General features: G+C 34.3%; 1 protein-coding gene across 6 annotated transcripts in view; it reads right to left on the bottom strand.

The window, feature by feature from the left end:
* The window catches only part of RNGTT (RNA guanylyltransferase and 5'-phosphatase), a 238,478-nt gene that overhangs the window by 152,940 nt on the left and 68,271 nt on the right, over window positions 1–17,267 (bottom strand). For 5 of the 6 annotated variants that reach the window (XM_037039285.1, XM_037039283.1, XM_037039286.1 and 2 more), the window contains exons 10-11: window positions 10,743–10,814; window positions 5,669–5,833 (exon numbers count right to left, since the gene is read on the bottom strand). In XM_037039285.1, the coding sequence (XP_036895180.1) occupies window positions 5,669–5,833; window positions 10,743–10,814 (237 nt within the window). The remainder of the gene's footprint in view (window positions 1–5,668; window positions 5,834–10,742; window positions 10,815–17,267) is intronic. The other variant, XM_037039284.1, reaches the window with a different exon arrangement.

Raw genomic sequence — 17,267 nt, 5'->3', positions numbered from 1 at the left:
GCATAAACAACATATACTGGAGTATTATTTATCCATAAAAAGGAATGAAATACTGATTTATACTACAAAGCAGATGAGTCTTAACATTAGGCTGCATGAAAGAAACCAGTCACAAAAACCATGAATTGTAAGATTCCATTTCTATGAAATGTCTAGTATAGACAAATTGAAATAGACAGAAAGTAGACGGGGCAGTCAACAGCTAAGGGTTTAAATGTGAGGAATGGTTGCTACTGGGTACAGTTTCTTTTGGAGGTGATAAAAAATCTTCTGAAATTGATTGTAGTAACAATTGCACAACTCTGTGTAATGAATTGAATTCAATAAAATTATACATTTTAAAGATTTTATTTATTTTTTTTACAGAGATAAGAAAAGGGAGAAAGAAAGGGAGAGAAACATCACTGTGTGATTCCCTCTCGTGTACCCCCTACTGGGGACCTGGCCTGCAACACAGGCATGTGCCCCGACTGGGTATTGAATGGACAACCCTTTGGTTTGCAGTCTGGTGCTCAACCCACTGAGCCACACCAGCCAGGGCAAATTATACATTTTAATGGATAAACTGTATGATACAAAATTACATCTTAATAAAGTTGCTTAAAACTTTAACAAAACAGTTACATTGCAAATCACAAAGAAAATACTCTGCTATATACAAAGCACATTCTTAATATAATTCCAAAAAATGTAAATTATAAAATGGACAAAGCCAAATATACAAAAAAAAACAGGACTCACAATATTAGTTACAGTATTAGAAGTCAAGACAATAAAAGACAAAGACAAGTCTATAAGAATAGTTTATAATTCTAAGAAATATAAATCCAAATGAATAAGTAAGATCTACAAATTTATTATTACCAAAAAGCATGAGTATTAATGAAGAAACTTTAAAAGGCATTATAATTAAACAGATACTAGTTTCAGGAAGCTTTGATTCAATATCCTTAGTCTAGGACAAATCAACTGAACCCAAAATAAATATGAATATAAAAGACTAAAATAAAACATAATTAGTAAAGCAAATATGCCTCACATATATCAAAATCTTTACCAAGAAAAATTTTAAATATCATTATTTGAAGTGTCTGAACAGAACAAAAATTGATGAAACCTTATAATAAGTTCCAAAAGGAGCAGAAAAAGATAATATCCCTTCATCAGCGAAGTAAAATTTAATATTAATAACAAATTCAGAAAATAAAAAGGCCCTTCCATCATGAAACTTCAAAACTCCGACAAATGTGAAAAAGACAAAAACAAGTATTCCCATAACTATTACTACAACTTAAAATTGTCTTGTGTGTAACTCAGATGACAGAAAATGAATTTATAAAAATCTAAAGAGTTAAACTCTATTTATATTTAATATGACTGAATATGCCTAGAAAGTCCAAGTGAATCAACTAAAAAATTTATTGCAAACAATAACAAAATGCAACAAGGCAGCTGGAGAAATAAAGTTAGTATACCAAAATCAACAGCTTTTGAGTTTAAAAATTCATCTTGTATTTTTAAAAATCTGCTAAAGTCCTACAGCTGATATCACACTTAATAGTTAAAAACAAAACCTTCCTGTCCAAAGATGAGGAACAAACCAGGCTACTCACTCTCACTACTTGTATTCCACAGTATATGAAAGAGAGGTCTCTAGCCAGTGCAAAAGAAGGAAAAGGTATTCAAATTGAAAAGGACAAAGTAAAAGTGCCCTTTGTTTGCAGTTGACACAACTGTCTATGCAAAAAAAGTCTAATAGAATTTACAAAAAGTTGTAGAAATAAGTGTTTCACGAGACAAAAGATTAATAGATAGAAAATCAAAGTATTCCTATATATTACTAATAATTATAGATTAACTTTTTAAAATACCATTTACAATTATCCAAAATTATTAAATAAATCTTTAAAAAGTCAGATGACTAAAACCTGTGTTTACAACTATGAAAATTTCTTAGAGAAAATAAAATTTAAAAAAGGGATATACCAGGTTGATAAATAAGAAAATGTGACATTGACAGGATGTCAATTCCCCACCTAAACTGATCTATATATTCAATGCAACGTCAATCCAAATCTCAGCAAGCTTTTTTTGTAGAAACTGAACTGATTCTAAAATTCATACAAAAACACAAAGAACTAGAACAACCAGAACAACTTTTTCAGAAAAATACAGAAGACGGAAGCAGAGAAGGCAGCTGTTACACACACTTGCTCCTAGAACCAAACTGCAGTTCCAACTAAAATATGGAGCAATCAATTTGAATAACCAACTACAGGCTAGCGAAGGAGAAGTCTCACAACCAAGCATTTGCAGAGGAAGCCACATTAGGACTAGTAGCAAGGGCAGAGACACAAAAAGGCCTCGCCTGCTCTCAAGGGCTGCAGCTCAGGTTCTAGAGGGATATCTCAGCTGCAAAAGCTACCCCTGAGAAGCATGGGATCTCAACTCTAAGTCAGGCTCTCAGCCCAGAGCACCTAAGCCAGGAAGAGGTGCCCACCTAACATCTGGCTGTGAAAATCAGCCAGAATTCTGGCCACCAAGGAGAGACACAAGTCTGCTAGAGGCCACGGTGCCCTCTTAAAGAGCCTACACACAAAATCTCAGCCACTCACCCTGGGTTCCAACAGACGGAGGGTAGTGAGGGAAACTGAGGTTTATGGCTCTAGGAAGAGAGCTGAGGAGACAGCCCCTGGGCAAACTAAAACCACAATGCAGAGTATCATCTCACCTGTCAGAATGGCTGTAACATCAATAAATCAATCAACAAGTGCTGGTGAGGATGTAGAGAAAAGAAAACCTTTTGCACTGTTGGTGGGAATACAGACTGGTGCAACCACTGTGGAAAGCAGTATGGAGATACCTCAAAAAATTATAAATGGAACTCCCTTTAGACCCAGCAATTCCACTGCTAGGAATTTAACCAAAGAAACTCAAAACAGCCCTGGCTGGTGTAGCTCAGTGGATTGAGCGCGGGCCTGCGAACCAGACGATCGCGGTTCGATTCCCAGTCAGGGCACATGCTTGGGTTGCAGGCCAGTTTCCTGCAGGGGCCAGTTCCCTGCAGGGGATGCACAAGAAGCAACCATACATTGATGTTTCTTTCCTCTCTCCTTCCCTTCCCCTCTAAAAAGATAAATAAATAAAATATTTTTTAAAAAAAAGAAACTCAAAACACTAATTTGAAAGAATATATGCAACCCTGTGTTCATTGCAGCATTATTTACAATAACCAAGATCTGGAAACAGCCCACGTGTCCATCAGTAGATGAGTGGATAAAAAAGCTGTGGTATATTTACACAATAGAATACTATTAGGCCATAAAAAAACAAATAATTATTTTAAATTTTTTTAATCCTCACCCAAGGACAAGTTTCTTGATTTTAAAGAGAGAGGAAGGCGGGTAGAGAGAGAGAGACAGACAGAAACATTGATGTGAGAGAGAAACATCAACTGGTTGCCTCCCCATACATGCCTCAACTGGGGATCAAACCCACAACCCAAGTATGTGCCCTGACCAGGATTGAACCCGCAACCTTTTCTGGTATATGGAATGACATTCCAACCAACTGAGCCACGTGTCCAGGGCAAAAACCAAATGATTCTTTTTTAATTGGCCTTCAAACTGGAAATGCAAATAAAACTATAATTTGGAGACTGATACTGGTTATTACCATTTTAGATGCTCTATTATAACCATGTACATTCAGTTAAACACTAAACAACTTATTATCCCTGTACTCTATTTGATGGATCAAATTACACAAAAGGAAAAGGCTAATAGAACTATACTAACAGTCCTAAAATCAAAGCTATCCTAAAAATTTTATAGATATACAGAAATGAAATTCTATTTTCTATGAAAAAGTATGTATTTTTCCATAGTTGTCAATTATTTAAAACCACATAAAAACTGGCTTCCCTCATAAAATGATATTCCCTGACAAATGCTTTACCATTCATAATATCACTACTTACATTCCCATTAGCAAAGATAAAAATAAGAAGAATCTCTAGAGCAATACCCTGTCAACTGTAGCCACTACCCTATTGCTGGTGTGACTATGGTCTTCCCCTTTAGCCCAACTCTGCTGCAAAACGTGCTTTTCTTTTACATACTACAACCAAAAACAATTTCAAGAGAAATTGAGAACAAAAATAATAGTGAGAACTGAAAAGAAGGGAAGGGGAGACAAATAGTTAAAATCCTAAATAACAAAACTTTTTAAAAAAATCCTATGGTTTCTAAAGGGGGTTATGTAAGCTATGTAAAAAGAGAAAAAAGTACGATCATCATGTTCTTCTAGTGAAAAAACACATTAAAAGTTGTGCAATACGACTGCTTCAGATCCCTAAAGAACAATTCCCATAGTCGGCCACTGCCAAATATTTCTAAGAAGCACTGATTTGACTAATGAAACTATCCTAAGACACATTTTCTGAAGTGCTGAACTTTGATGTATGACAGCACAAGCTGTCAAGTCAGTTTTTTAAAAAACGAATGCAAACTGACACAAGTTGGCTTTTGCCCAAATTTACACTGTATTTATTTATAATTTAGGAAATATTTCTGTAAGACTACACAGCTCCAATTAACAGATTTCCATCAAGGGTGTGGCCCACATTAACTGGCAATGTTATCCCTACCCCCCCAACTGGGCAGGGCACAGAAGTGCACGGGTTCTTTCTTTTAAGCACCCCTATCATATACCTGCTGCCAAAACAGGCACAAAAGGCAAGCAGTGAACTTTGGGAAGATCACAGTTGCAGAAGTCAGCCAACAGTCCCATGCCAAGCAGCAGTTATGCAAAGTATTAATGAAAAAGGCATAATTTTACATTTGTTTTTTCCTCTCAATATATTTCTATACTTATGTATTAAGAAGAAAAAGGCCCAGTAGTGCTGGAATTACTGCTAATATTGTATCTAAGGACAAACACCAAATTGAGTGGACATGAGTAGAAAACAGGTAAAATACAACAAAAACTTACATTATCTGACATATGAGGTTACATTAGAAAGGAGATTAAGACATAACTGCATATGTTACTGTATTTCCTATACTATTCTATCATAACCCCTCCTCCAAAAAAATAATAATTTCATGGTGCATCTTTACTATCAAATACTATGCAGCACCCAAAAAATAATGTGGCAAATCTCTATGCATTGACACAGAAATATTTCTAAACTACACTGTTAAAGGTAAAAACCAATAGTCCCACAATACTTAATATGATGTATTTTAAGTGTCCCCAAAACAGAAATAAATAATAAAAGAAAACCTTCCATGTCTGTATGTATATACACATATAAGTAACTGGCTATTTTAAATAAGACTATGCTTTAATACTGCTGGCCTTCAGAAGGCCTAAAAAGTTATTTTCACTTAAATAATTCTATAATGCTTAGAGCTTTGTCAAAAAATGTAATATAGATCATAACAGCTATGAATTAAAAAACTATTATGAGAAATAAGAAGCAACCTAGCTTAAGTTTCCATCATTGAGAATCTTCCTAAAGAGAAGACTGTACATGTTTGTCCAAAATAGTACCATAGCTAAGAGATTTCTGGAAAAATCAAGAAAATTAGGCAGGAAAATATTATTCACATTCCTCTTACAAGCTGAACTAGGATACATTATAGTATTATTTAGAAAATATTACCTTTCTTGAAGTAGAAATGTCAAAAAATGGCTTATTTCTGACACTAAATGGTTCCTGTGTTTTGTCAATGAGCCCGGCCTTCATTTTTTCATGTCGAGGATTTATTATTTCTCGTTCTATACACTGAAGACGAACATTAAAATCACAATCTCCAACGGGCTGTGCCTAAATTAAATAAGACAATTATTTAAATTTCAACTCCAAAAACTGCTTTTTCAGCATACATTATCTAGGATTTCACTCTGTACATAGGAATCTGCGCAAACAGCATCCTTTGGAGCTGTCCAATACACAAGAGCCTGCGCAACCACACATGCCAAACCTGAAAACGAACGTCACTAATGAGGGAAGCATGCCTCAACATAAAACGCACACACACAGTTATTTATTTCAAAATTATAAATGCATGAAATAGTATGGGAAAGTGGTATAAATCTAATATAAACTGTTCCAAAATTTTCACTCCTGAATTAAACTATTAATATACTCAGTAATCATTTTTATTATTTGTGTGAATTGGTAAAATTATATAAATTCATAAAATCCACATAATTCTGAAAAGTATAAGCAAATAGCACATCAAAATAAACAACACCATCACGTATAATGTTTTTTGTTGTTTAAAGTGCTAACACTTTACCAGAATCAATAATCAGATGTTTATTTAACAAATACATCCTCAACTCTGAAAACTAGAATAGAACAATGTTTATTTAACGCATTCCATTCCACAGTTATAAAAAAAGTTCTCTTCTCCCTCATATGTATATATATGTATGTATGTATACATACACACACACACACACACACTATATGGCATATACACACTGTATACATGGTTTAAACCATGAAATAAAAAGTACATGTAAGCTTCTGCATCAGTTGAGGGTAGGAGTCCGCCCTATCCTAATGTTATACACAAATATACTTAACACATCAACTGGGTGACAGTCATCATCCAGATTAACAGCACCACCTCGATGGAGTATGAGGAAGCCCTCTTCTTTACTTTGCAATTGGGTAGCCTTCTATGCATTTTCCACTTTTCTTCCTCTTCTCTAATCTATTACTCAACCTAACATTCACTCAAGCAAATGTTTACAAAGGGGGTGGCAGCATTTGCTTAAGCTGAAAACATTAAATACCCTCAAGGATTTTTTTCTTCAACTTTGAAGGGATGACAATTTTTGAATCTTGGTAAAGAAAAAGGAGCAAGACAAAGTAACCAAGAGCTAGCTATGCTATAGAATAAGTTCTCTTTACATGAAGGCATGTAACTGTAAAGGGTATTTATTGAGGAAATGCTAATAAGTAACCACTTGGTCCATGTCTAACGTTTTCCATGTCGCCTACACATCATCAAAAAGTAAAAAAACCTAAAATGCTCAGTTTATTTATTAGGCCTAATAGATTAATTCAGACACCCACAAAATTAAAGTGAAATCAGCAAACCCTCCTTTTTTTAAGAAAATTAAGTCTAACAACTATTAAAAAATATTAGTCTAAATTCCCTCCTAAATACATTGTACTTTAAAATATACATAAATTCACAAGAATATGTACAGGTTTTACCTTCAAATCTATCCTGCCTATTGTAAAGGACGCTCTTGGTAGGTAGGTGTTGAATCGCTCAGAACAGAACAGACTACAAAAGCACTAACTACTGACTAATTGGCCATCCTGTTTTGAATTCTTTCTCACTTCAAAACACTATTTATGCTGCCACTACGCTTATCTTCCAAAATAACAAAAGTATCATTACCATAACTAAACCCTTCAACAGTGTCCTATTACAAACAGAACTAAGCTAAAAGGCTTACTTGAGTAAACCGGCCCCCTACTCACCCACCCATTCTCACTTCCTACTATGTACCACATATCACCACACATCAAGTACGCTAAGAACCACCTAATTTTGCTAATCTACAAGACTCAATCCTTCCAAAGGAATCTGTGTCACTTTCTCTGTAAGCAATTCCATGCTTAATGACTCAACTCTACCCAGGGTAAGATGGAATCCTTCCACCTCTCTACTACTTCTCATATATTTCTGTATCTCTCATATACCTTTGTTGTTATATAAGTGTTTACTGACATTTATGTTCTCATCCATAAAACCAATGGTCTGTGAATTCTTTTAATTTTGTATCCAATTTAAATATATATCCTGACAAATGTATATAATATATGCATATTAACTTCTAACAAATTGCATACATATACAACTGTATGATGTTATAAAACAGATAAAAATCAAATGAATATTTAAAAAATAAACAGCAGTTCTCCCATTTTCTCCTCAACCCCAATGAACTGCTATTGTGTAAGTGGCCTTCTTTGGAGGCCAGTGCATTAAATTATGAATTCCTTGAAGGCAAGAAATTGTGTCTTACTCATTTGTGTTCAATACCTAGAACAATAATACTTGACTTTATCATAGGTGATCAAGGAAATTCTACCTGGACAAAAGAATACACTAGTTAAGAAACTAAAAAGTTTTTAACTTTTTAAAAAAATGTTCATAATAGTGACCTTAATTTGATGATTTAAAATAAAGTGGTTAATCATCAATGAAATTGATAAATTGATAAATTTCCACAGTAAATTAAAGAATAAAATATATTCTGCTTTCAATTATAAATATATCCTTCTATCAGAAATGTAAAAATTACTTTAAAAATCAATGAAATATGGTAAAAGGCACTCAACAAGTATTTGTTGAATGAATGATTATAGACTTAGCAATGAAAAGCACAATTTAATCTTTTTACAGCAAAATATGAATGTATTTCTTAAACAAGACAACTGCACAAACTTTTAAGTTCTAATAAGTATGATTTCACTGAAATGGAAAACTTTGTGGCTCTATGGATACTAATTTAGAGATGATATTGTTTGCCACATTTATATCCAAGGAAGTATTAGAATAAAGAAAATATAACAATTCCTAAACACTAAGAAGAAAAAGATTGAGAACCAAATAGAAAAATTAAAAGATCATTTGAACCTGCAATCATTTTTCAGAAAAGAAAAGTTCAAACAAGTAAAAACAAACATACAAAATATACTTAACTTCCTTAGTAATTAAGGACAAGCAAGTGAAAACAAGATATTTCCCACACTGCCATCTGGCAAAAATTAGATATGTAATAATACCAACTGTTTTAAATTGGTACAGTTACTTCTGAAAGGAATTTAGCTATGCAGCTAATAAAGCTTAAGTTGCCAATTTAATTAGAACCTCCGTGTCGTAGGAATGAGGCACTGGACTTTTTCAGCACTTCCCAGGTGACTACATCCCAGGAATGAGAATTGTCCTACAGAAACTGTGACACATGCGGACAAGAAAAATACATAAAACTGTTCGATACAACAGTAGTTCAACAGCAAAATATGGAAACCCAAATGTCAATCAATAGGAAAAAAAGTCCATACATTTATATAATATAATAATCAACAGTAATGAAAATGAACAAACTAAACCTACAAAATTATTTGGAGCAAATGCTGGGGACCACAGTCCAGTCCAGTGACATTTACGTAACACTACAAGCCCTGCAAAAGAACACCACATCTATTTTATACACATACACTGGTAGTAAAGGTATCGAAAACATTCATGGGGGATAATAAACACCAAATTAGGGTAGAAGCTGTTGTTTCGGGGTAAGAGGTTCAAGGATAAGATGACAGAGGTGTGCACAGTAAACTTCTACTAGATTTGTAATCATTTATTTCCTTCTTACTAAAAAGAAGTGGAGTAAAAATGACAAAGTTAAGCTTCAACAAATCTGGTGGTCAGTACATAAGTGTTCCTTATATTATTCTCTATACTTTTATGTATGCTAAATTTTTTTTCTAAAGAATTAGAAGTCTATCGTCTACCACAAAGTTCCTGGACTAAAAAATGAGCCTACACTCAACACACTCTAAAGCAGAGTTCCACATCAAGAGGCAAGGGAGACAGCACTCCCCCATTCCCAAAGAAACAAAGCAACACCAACCCTTTGGTCTTGTTATGGGCCAGTGAACATTATTCCAAGATCTATGATTCCAGTAAGTCAATTCTGGAAAGCATTACTTTTGAGAAATATAGTAGTCACAAAAAGAACAAATCTGAAACTTGATGGTTTCTGACCCTGAGTTTCCTAAATTTGAAATTGATTGAAATATAGAAATTCAACAAATGAGGTATATACACTGAAAATTTCCAGGAAAAAATGCCTTTAAGTCATTTAGACTAATATAAGTTTCAATCTTAATACTACAAGTTAAAATGATTAAAAATACATACCCCCAGAAAAAACATTTTTAACTTTTATAAATCTTTAAAACCTTAAAACTTAACACTCTTAATTCCAGAATCAACTGTTTTTAGTCAGCTTGGAATACTAAATGATTATGCAATCTGAAAAATGTATTTCAAGAACAGTGATTATACCTTTCCGTAGATGTACACTACTAAAGAACTTTTTCCACTTACAGTACTCACCTTGTACTGCCTAAATAATTTCAACATTCAAGTAAACATTTATAGGCAAACTGATTCTTGGCTAGTCTAAAACTGTAGGAAATGGGTAGAAAATATAATTTCCCCTTTTTTGATATCTAGCCCTAACAGGGAATTTTGTATTTTGTTTTTAAGTTTCATGCTTATACTCAACAATAACATATTTGTGCTTCCAAGGTACACATGCAACACTCATAATCAATCGATTTCTTTTTTTTTTTTTTTTAAGTGCCAGGAATAAAGTTTGGGGACTTTTTTTAAGTCAAGCACAGGATAACTAAAACCAAGAAGTTTCCATTTTATAATATACTATTTTGTTTTATCAGTTAAACTGTTTCTCTCTTTAATCATCTGAAGTACTTAAGGAATCTAAAGACAAATGTGCAAAATATTAGGAAATAAGAGAAAGAAAAAATGTAAAAGTATTGAGCAGAAAAATTAAATGACTAAATTAGAAGAGGCACAAATTTTTACTACTCTACAGCAGTAATACTTATTCGGTTGTTAAAAACATCTATCATATCAGTGACAAATTTTATTTTATAAATTATGAAAGGTACTTACATTAAATTTAATTATGTCATAAATCAAGTATCTAGGAACAGCTTGTCCATTTACTTTGTCAATAATCATTTCCTTGAAAGAGAAAAAAGCAAATTTCTTCATTCTTTAACAGCCATTTTTTAATTGGATTGAAATACAACAGACATACCTAAAGCACATAAATCATAAATATACAACCTGATAAAATTTCAAGTGAGCACACTCAAATCAGTATTGTCAGCACCCCCCAAATTCTCATCATGAATTTATTCTGCATGAGATAAAATGACATAATATCTCATTTTAATATTTAAATTACTATGCTATGTTTTATGTTTGAATTACTAAGCAACTATTAGAATAAAAAGACTACAAATTTTAAATGCCAAATACCAGGAACATTTAAAAAAGAATTTTGTTAAGTTATTATTGATTTATATTTTGTTATATTCCAATTACTTTAATCATAAAATCTATAGATATAAATGATGCCCTTATAATAGATACAATTCCCATACGACCCACATGGTCTTTCTTGGTTCCAGGTCCCTCTACTATGATGGAAGGGAACAGAGAAAAAACGGTATGATATAATATCACCTATCAGAGCCATTAAACAAAAAGAACTTAAATTCTATACTGACAGAAAAGAGATAAAGAACACTAAAGAATGATTACAAGTATATAATCCAGTATTTTATAAAATTTTAATTCTAATAGGTTTGACCTAAAGTTACTTTACTCTCCTCATAGTCCCACTAGGAAACTAAACAGGTTTTTAATCTAATTTCATGACAGAAAATTCATATATAACTATCTAAAATTACAAAGAATACACTGACCTGGGACCAATATATTTTGTTGTTTTAAGAAACTATTACCAATTAAATTCTTTCTCAAATGTTTGTTAAGCTACAGACAACTGATTATTGTCTTGAACCCAACTCTCAACATAAATTGTATCACTTTCATTATTTTAAACTGTTTACCAAAATATTTTAAATACTTGTATCTGAGAAATTCTATGAGCCAACAAGGTGGCACTAATAATAGGTTTTAATTAATTATTCTTTTTGAAACAGGGGGACAGAAATTAAGTAGCCATCCAGGTTCAAACAGTAGACATCATAGAACTCCCCCCTCAAATTACCTGACAAAATGAGAAAAAACATCTTTCTTTATACATTAAAAAAAACAATAAATAAAACTTAGTATCAACAAACAAAACAAGTAAAAAAGAATAAACAAATGAGTAAGCTTTAAAAACTGACAGCCACAGAAACTACCAAGATTCTGGTAAAACAGAAAGGCATAGCAGGGTTCGGGTGCAAGCCCACTGAAGTCCCAGAAGCCCTACTTGTAAAATGAAAAATTCTTGTGATTCACTATTACCCACAAATATACCACATTTTCCCATGTTTAATGCACACCCATGTTTTAGCCCTACCCACATATAAGGAGCATCTTTAGTACTGCCCATGTATAATATGCACCCTTATTTTTCCCTCAAAAATTTGGGCCAAAAGTGCACATTATACACAGCAAAATACGGTACATAGATACAAATCCAGTGGCTATCATTGTCTACATTTTCCCTGTCTTCTGATCTGTAGAGTAATAAAAATTGCAGAGCACTATTTCTGCTCCCAGGCTCCATGGTGAATTAAAGAAATAATCTGAGTATTACTGGAAAAAAATATGGTTCCCAACTAGCTGAAGAAAACATTCACCAAGTTTTTTTAAAGCAAAAGGAACTTAGGGATTCTAACAAAGACCAAATAACTAGGGTGAGTTCTTTCGGATGAGGCCCTCAACAAACACAATGTATCCTTCCCCACAGCTGCCACCACTGCCCCAGGCTACAGAAAAGTAGGTGAACATAAAATACTGAAGCTTAACACTTAGTTAATTGGAGCCCTTGTACACTTTGGTGGGATTGTAAAATGCTGAACCAATACAGAAAGTAGTATGGCAGTTCCACCTAAAAATCAAAAATAGAACTATCATGCCCTGGCCAGTGTAGTTCCACTGGGGTGTAGTCCCGTAACCAAAAGTTCACAGGTTTGATTCCCAGTAAGGACACATACCCAGGTTGTGGGTTCAATCTCTAGTTGAGGCACATGCAAAAAGTAACCAATTGATATTTCTCTCACATCAGTGTTTCTCTCTCTCTTTATCTCCCCGTCCCCTCTTCCTCTCTCTAAAGCAATGAAAAAAATTGTCCTTGGGTACGATAAAAAGCAAAACTAAATAAAATTGTAATATAATCCAGCAAACACATTTCTGGCTATATATCCAACAGAACTGAAAGCAGGGTCTTAAAAAAGATATTTGCATACTGACATTTATAGAAGTATTATTCCAACAGCTAAAAGGAAGAAGCAACCCAAATGTCAGACAGACAAATTAGATGTGCATGTGTGTGTGTGTGTGTGTGTGTGTGTGTAGCACTATTCAGCCTTGCAAAGGAAGGAACACTGAGGACACTGTGCTAAGTGAACTAAGCCAGTCACAAAAAGACAAATACTGTATGATTTCATGTATACAAGGTATCTGAGTAGTTAAACTCATACAAATAGAAAGTAGAATGATGGTAGCCATGGGTAATGGGGAACTGTTTCAGAGTTTCAGATCCACATGAGAACAAAGAGTTCTGGAGATGAGCCCTACAACTGTCCCAGCTTACTGCGCGAAGAGTGTTTCCAGGATTTGATGCAGGCATGGGGACCCAGGGCGGAGTCCAGCTTTCTCCCTCAGTTGAGAAAAATGGAACAGGTTGTCTAGGGAGACCAATGAAGCTAGAGTTCTGAGTGTAGAGTTTGAGAGAGAAGGAGCAAGAGAGACACAAAAGAGAGATGCCCAGAGAAAGAACTCCAGAGATCTGCAGACAGACCTCCACGAGTACTCAACACAGTATGCATGTAAGAAACTATTCAAAGCCAGGAAAGAAAAGTTTTAGAGGGAACTACACCTGACACTGACACCAGGCTGGGAACAAGGTGCCTGTTCCCACCAGCCAGACTACAAAAATCTGTTCCTTCACAGGGCATTCAGTACTCAGAAGGATTTTGTCTCAGAAGGATTTAGGGAGAATAATTATCCCTAAAAAAACCTTAAAAGCAATACTAGAAAGGTACAAAATAGTTCCAAAAAATTAACTGCATCCCAGAACAAGCGCACGAATATTTGTGGGACTACAAAAACATTAAGACCCCCAAAAAGTAAAATTCCAACTGTCTGGCATCCAACAGAAAATTACCAGGTAAACAAGAGGCAAAAATACACAATGCATGAAAAAGAGAAAAATCAACTGATATAGGCCCCAACTGAAAGGACAGAGTTATCAAGCAAGAACATTAAGATGGCTTATTGCAACAGTATTTCATATATTCAAAAGTTAAGCAGAGACATGAAAGACACACACAAACACACACAAAAGGATCAAAGTGAATTTCCAGAGGTAAAACTATCTAGGGTAAAAAAATACCATTGTCAAGATGAATAGCAACTTAGATATCACAGGAACACAGATTAGCAAAGACACAGCAATAGAAACTATGCAAAACATAACAGAGAGAAAAAAGTTTGTTGTTTTCTTTTGTTGAAAGAGTATCAAGTAATTAAATCTCCAAAAAGTGAAAGGGCAGAAAAATGACAAAAAAATTCCTACTTCTTATGAAAATCGTAAAAGATATTCAACAAACTCCAAGCATATGAAACCTCAAGAAAATTACACCAAGGCATGTCAACTTCAGATCCCTCAAGAGCTTGTGAGAAATTGCTCCACTGTCTCTTTGTATTAAACATTACTAGAAAGAAATCTGAAGCTGGAATCCTACATTATGGGCTCCACCAAAAGAAAAAAAATCCCTGCATGTTTGACTTTTCTAACCTCCTTATTTTTCTACATTCCATTCCCTTCAGCTGAAGTCCTCAGGCATACACCCTTTTCTGCCTATCCATTTCTTGAACCCAAACTATGTATTAGGCATAGGTCTAAGTGCTGGAGAAATTAAGCATATAGTCCTTACCTTCAAGGAACTTAAGAGTCTCAAACAGGAAAACATATAAGGAGTTAGGCCCAATGAAGAGCTATAGTTTTAGTGAGAGAGCCATAGAGATACAACGACCGACCATGTAGTTAATGTCTAAACCAGGATACTTCTGAGGCTGAAACAGATGGCTAATAATAATGATACTAATGCAACAGGTGTACACCTGTACTACTATTCCAGTCAAATAAGGACATATGGTATAAGCTTAAGGTGTAAGTTGTTTCTACTTGAAGAGTAAGAGAAAGGTTTAATGATAAGGTGTGAGACCCATTCGTCAAACCTGAAAGATGCAGTGGCTATTTTCTAAGAGGATGGGGGACAGACAAAATGGTATTACAAAAGCAACAAAAAAGATGGTCTGGGGTAAACTGTCCAAAGCTCAATACGGGCGAAACTTATGCTTCAAGGGCTCTCAGTAAAAGATGACAGTAAAGATATTGGCATGACCCAGATACAGAGAATATTATGTTGAGTATTTTGGCTTTCATGCTACGGGCAATGAGGAACCTGTGTAGGGTTTTAATAGGGGATTAATTAATTCTCTGGAAAACCTGTGGGCCTTCAAAGCCCATCTCAAGAGTAACCCCACTCTTTAAAATCTTTCAGGTAAGGTCCACTTATTTCTAATTATCACACTCAGCTGGGTGAAAAAATGTTATGGAATTAAATAATAGTTATAGAGTCTTTTGAATATACTAAAAAACAATGAATCGTACACCTTAAAGTGGTGAATTTTATAGTATGTTAATTACATTTTAGTTTTTTAAAGTAAAACTAATTTTTTAATCCTATAACCAGTTCTTCAGACTGAAGAAAAATGATGGAATCCCAGACACACAGCACATGATTAAATGTCAGCTACATACATATTAATTATACATGTTCCACAGACACAACAAAATAACTGAACAAAGGTACATTAAAATATTAAGAACAGCCCTGGCTAGTGTAGCTCAGTGGATTGAGTGCGGGCCTGTGAAGCAGAGTCACCAGTTTGATTCCCAGTCAGGGCACATGCCTGGGTTGCAGGCCAGGTCCCCAGTAGGGAATACATGAGAGGCAACCACACATTGATGTTTCTCTTCCACTTTCTCCTTCCCTTCCCCTCTCTCTAAAAATAAATAAATAAAATATTTTAAAAAGAATATTAAGAACAAAGTGGCAGTACCAAGAGGGGAGTTGGGAGGAGATAAGGGGGGGTAGAGTTTTCAGGAACAACTATAAAGGATACATGGACAAAACCAAGGCGGGCTGGGATCTGGGGAGGGAGGTGGCAATGGCCAGGCTTGAAAGTGGAGGGGGGAAAATGCAGACAACTGTACTTGAACAAGATAAAATAAAAATAATAATAATAAACAAAAAATGTTAAAACATAATCTCTTCTTGATAGTTGAATTTTTCTACTCTATAATGTAAAGACTTTCTAAAGCTTTTTAAATGAGCATGCATATTCCTTTTTAAAAAATCAGCAGCTGAAAGACTAAGCATTTCCCCAATATTCTTGCTATTAACTTTAATGATGAAATGCCATATCTTCCTCTTAACTCAATTTGTTTCAAATGAATTAGTGCCATATTTCTAAACTTCTATTTTTCCACATTTCGTGGGTCAAAGAACATCATTCAGAGAACAAAACAAAAGCTTTACTGCTCACATCTGACAGCCAGACAATTAAGCAGTTTGAGTTATTCTTGGATTTGGAATTTCACAAAAATAATTTGCAAATGAAAATGTAGAAGAAACAGGAAACTACAGAAGACTGTTTTAATTAACTGGAAAAATAAGTATGGCAACTATAAGTCTGGTCCAAGTAAATTGACATCATGAATCACATTGCTATTTTAAAACCTCACCAGAGTTATTATGCTGCTCTCAGTTATCCAAGTTTGGGTGAAAATAAATAGTACTACTAAGTTAAATCTGCAGATGGTTAAACATCTAATTTTTAAGCATTATTTCCTACCTGGAATGCCCTCAGCCCACATCCAACAAAAATCTCTCTATACAAATCTTTCCATTTCTAATGCCAATTTCTCTATAAAACATTTTTAGTTCCTAACTAACTAGATGCACTGTATTTCTTCTCTAAACCACCACAGAAATTGTTTTAAATACCAACCATTAGGTTATCATTTTATCCATTACCAATCATTCTGCACCCTTCCCCAATGAAGTAAAATGTCTCATAGGTGAGACCTTCTCCTTACCCCTCTAAGCAATGCCTGCACTCTTAGCCCAACAACTTGAACTGATAGGCACTCAAAAAACATTAGTTCAATTAAAACTATGCTAAATGTTTACAAATGCTGTGACTTAAGAGTTGTTTTCTTCCTTTTATTTTATTAATTACAATGCTTAAAAACTGTATGTTAAAAGAACAAAAACTAAAGTATCCTAGCCGTTCCTGTGGAGTAACCAGAGGGGCTGCCGCATTGGCTGTGCAGTTTATGTGCAGTACAGCACCAAGGTGCCAGTTACATCAGCTGCGAGA

Source organism: Sturnira hondurensis, unplaced genomic scaffold, assembly GCF_014824575.4.
Source record: "Sturnira hondurensis isolate 20B ecotype Veracruz unplaced genomic scaffold, ASM1482457v3 Scaffold0025370, whole genome shotgun sequence".
NCBI classification, from domain to species: domain Eukaryota; kingdom Metazoa; phylum Chordata; class Mammalia; order Chiroptera; family Phyllostomidae; genus Sturnira; species Sturnira hondurensis.
This window is presented reverse-complemented; position numbering and strand designations above follow the sequence as displayed.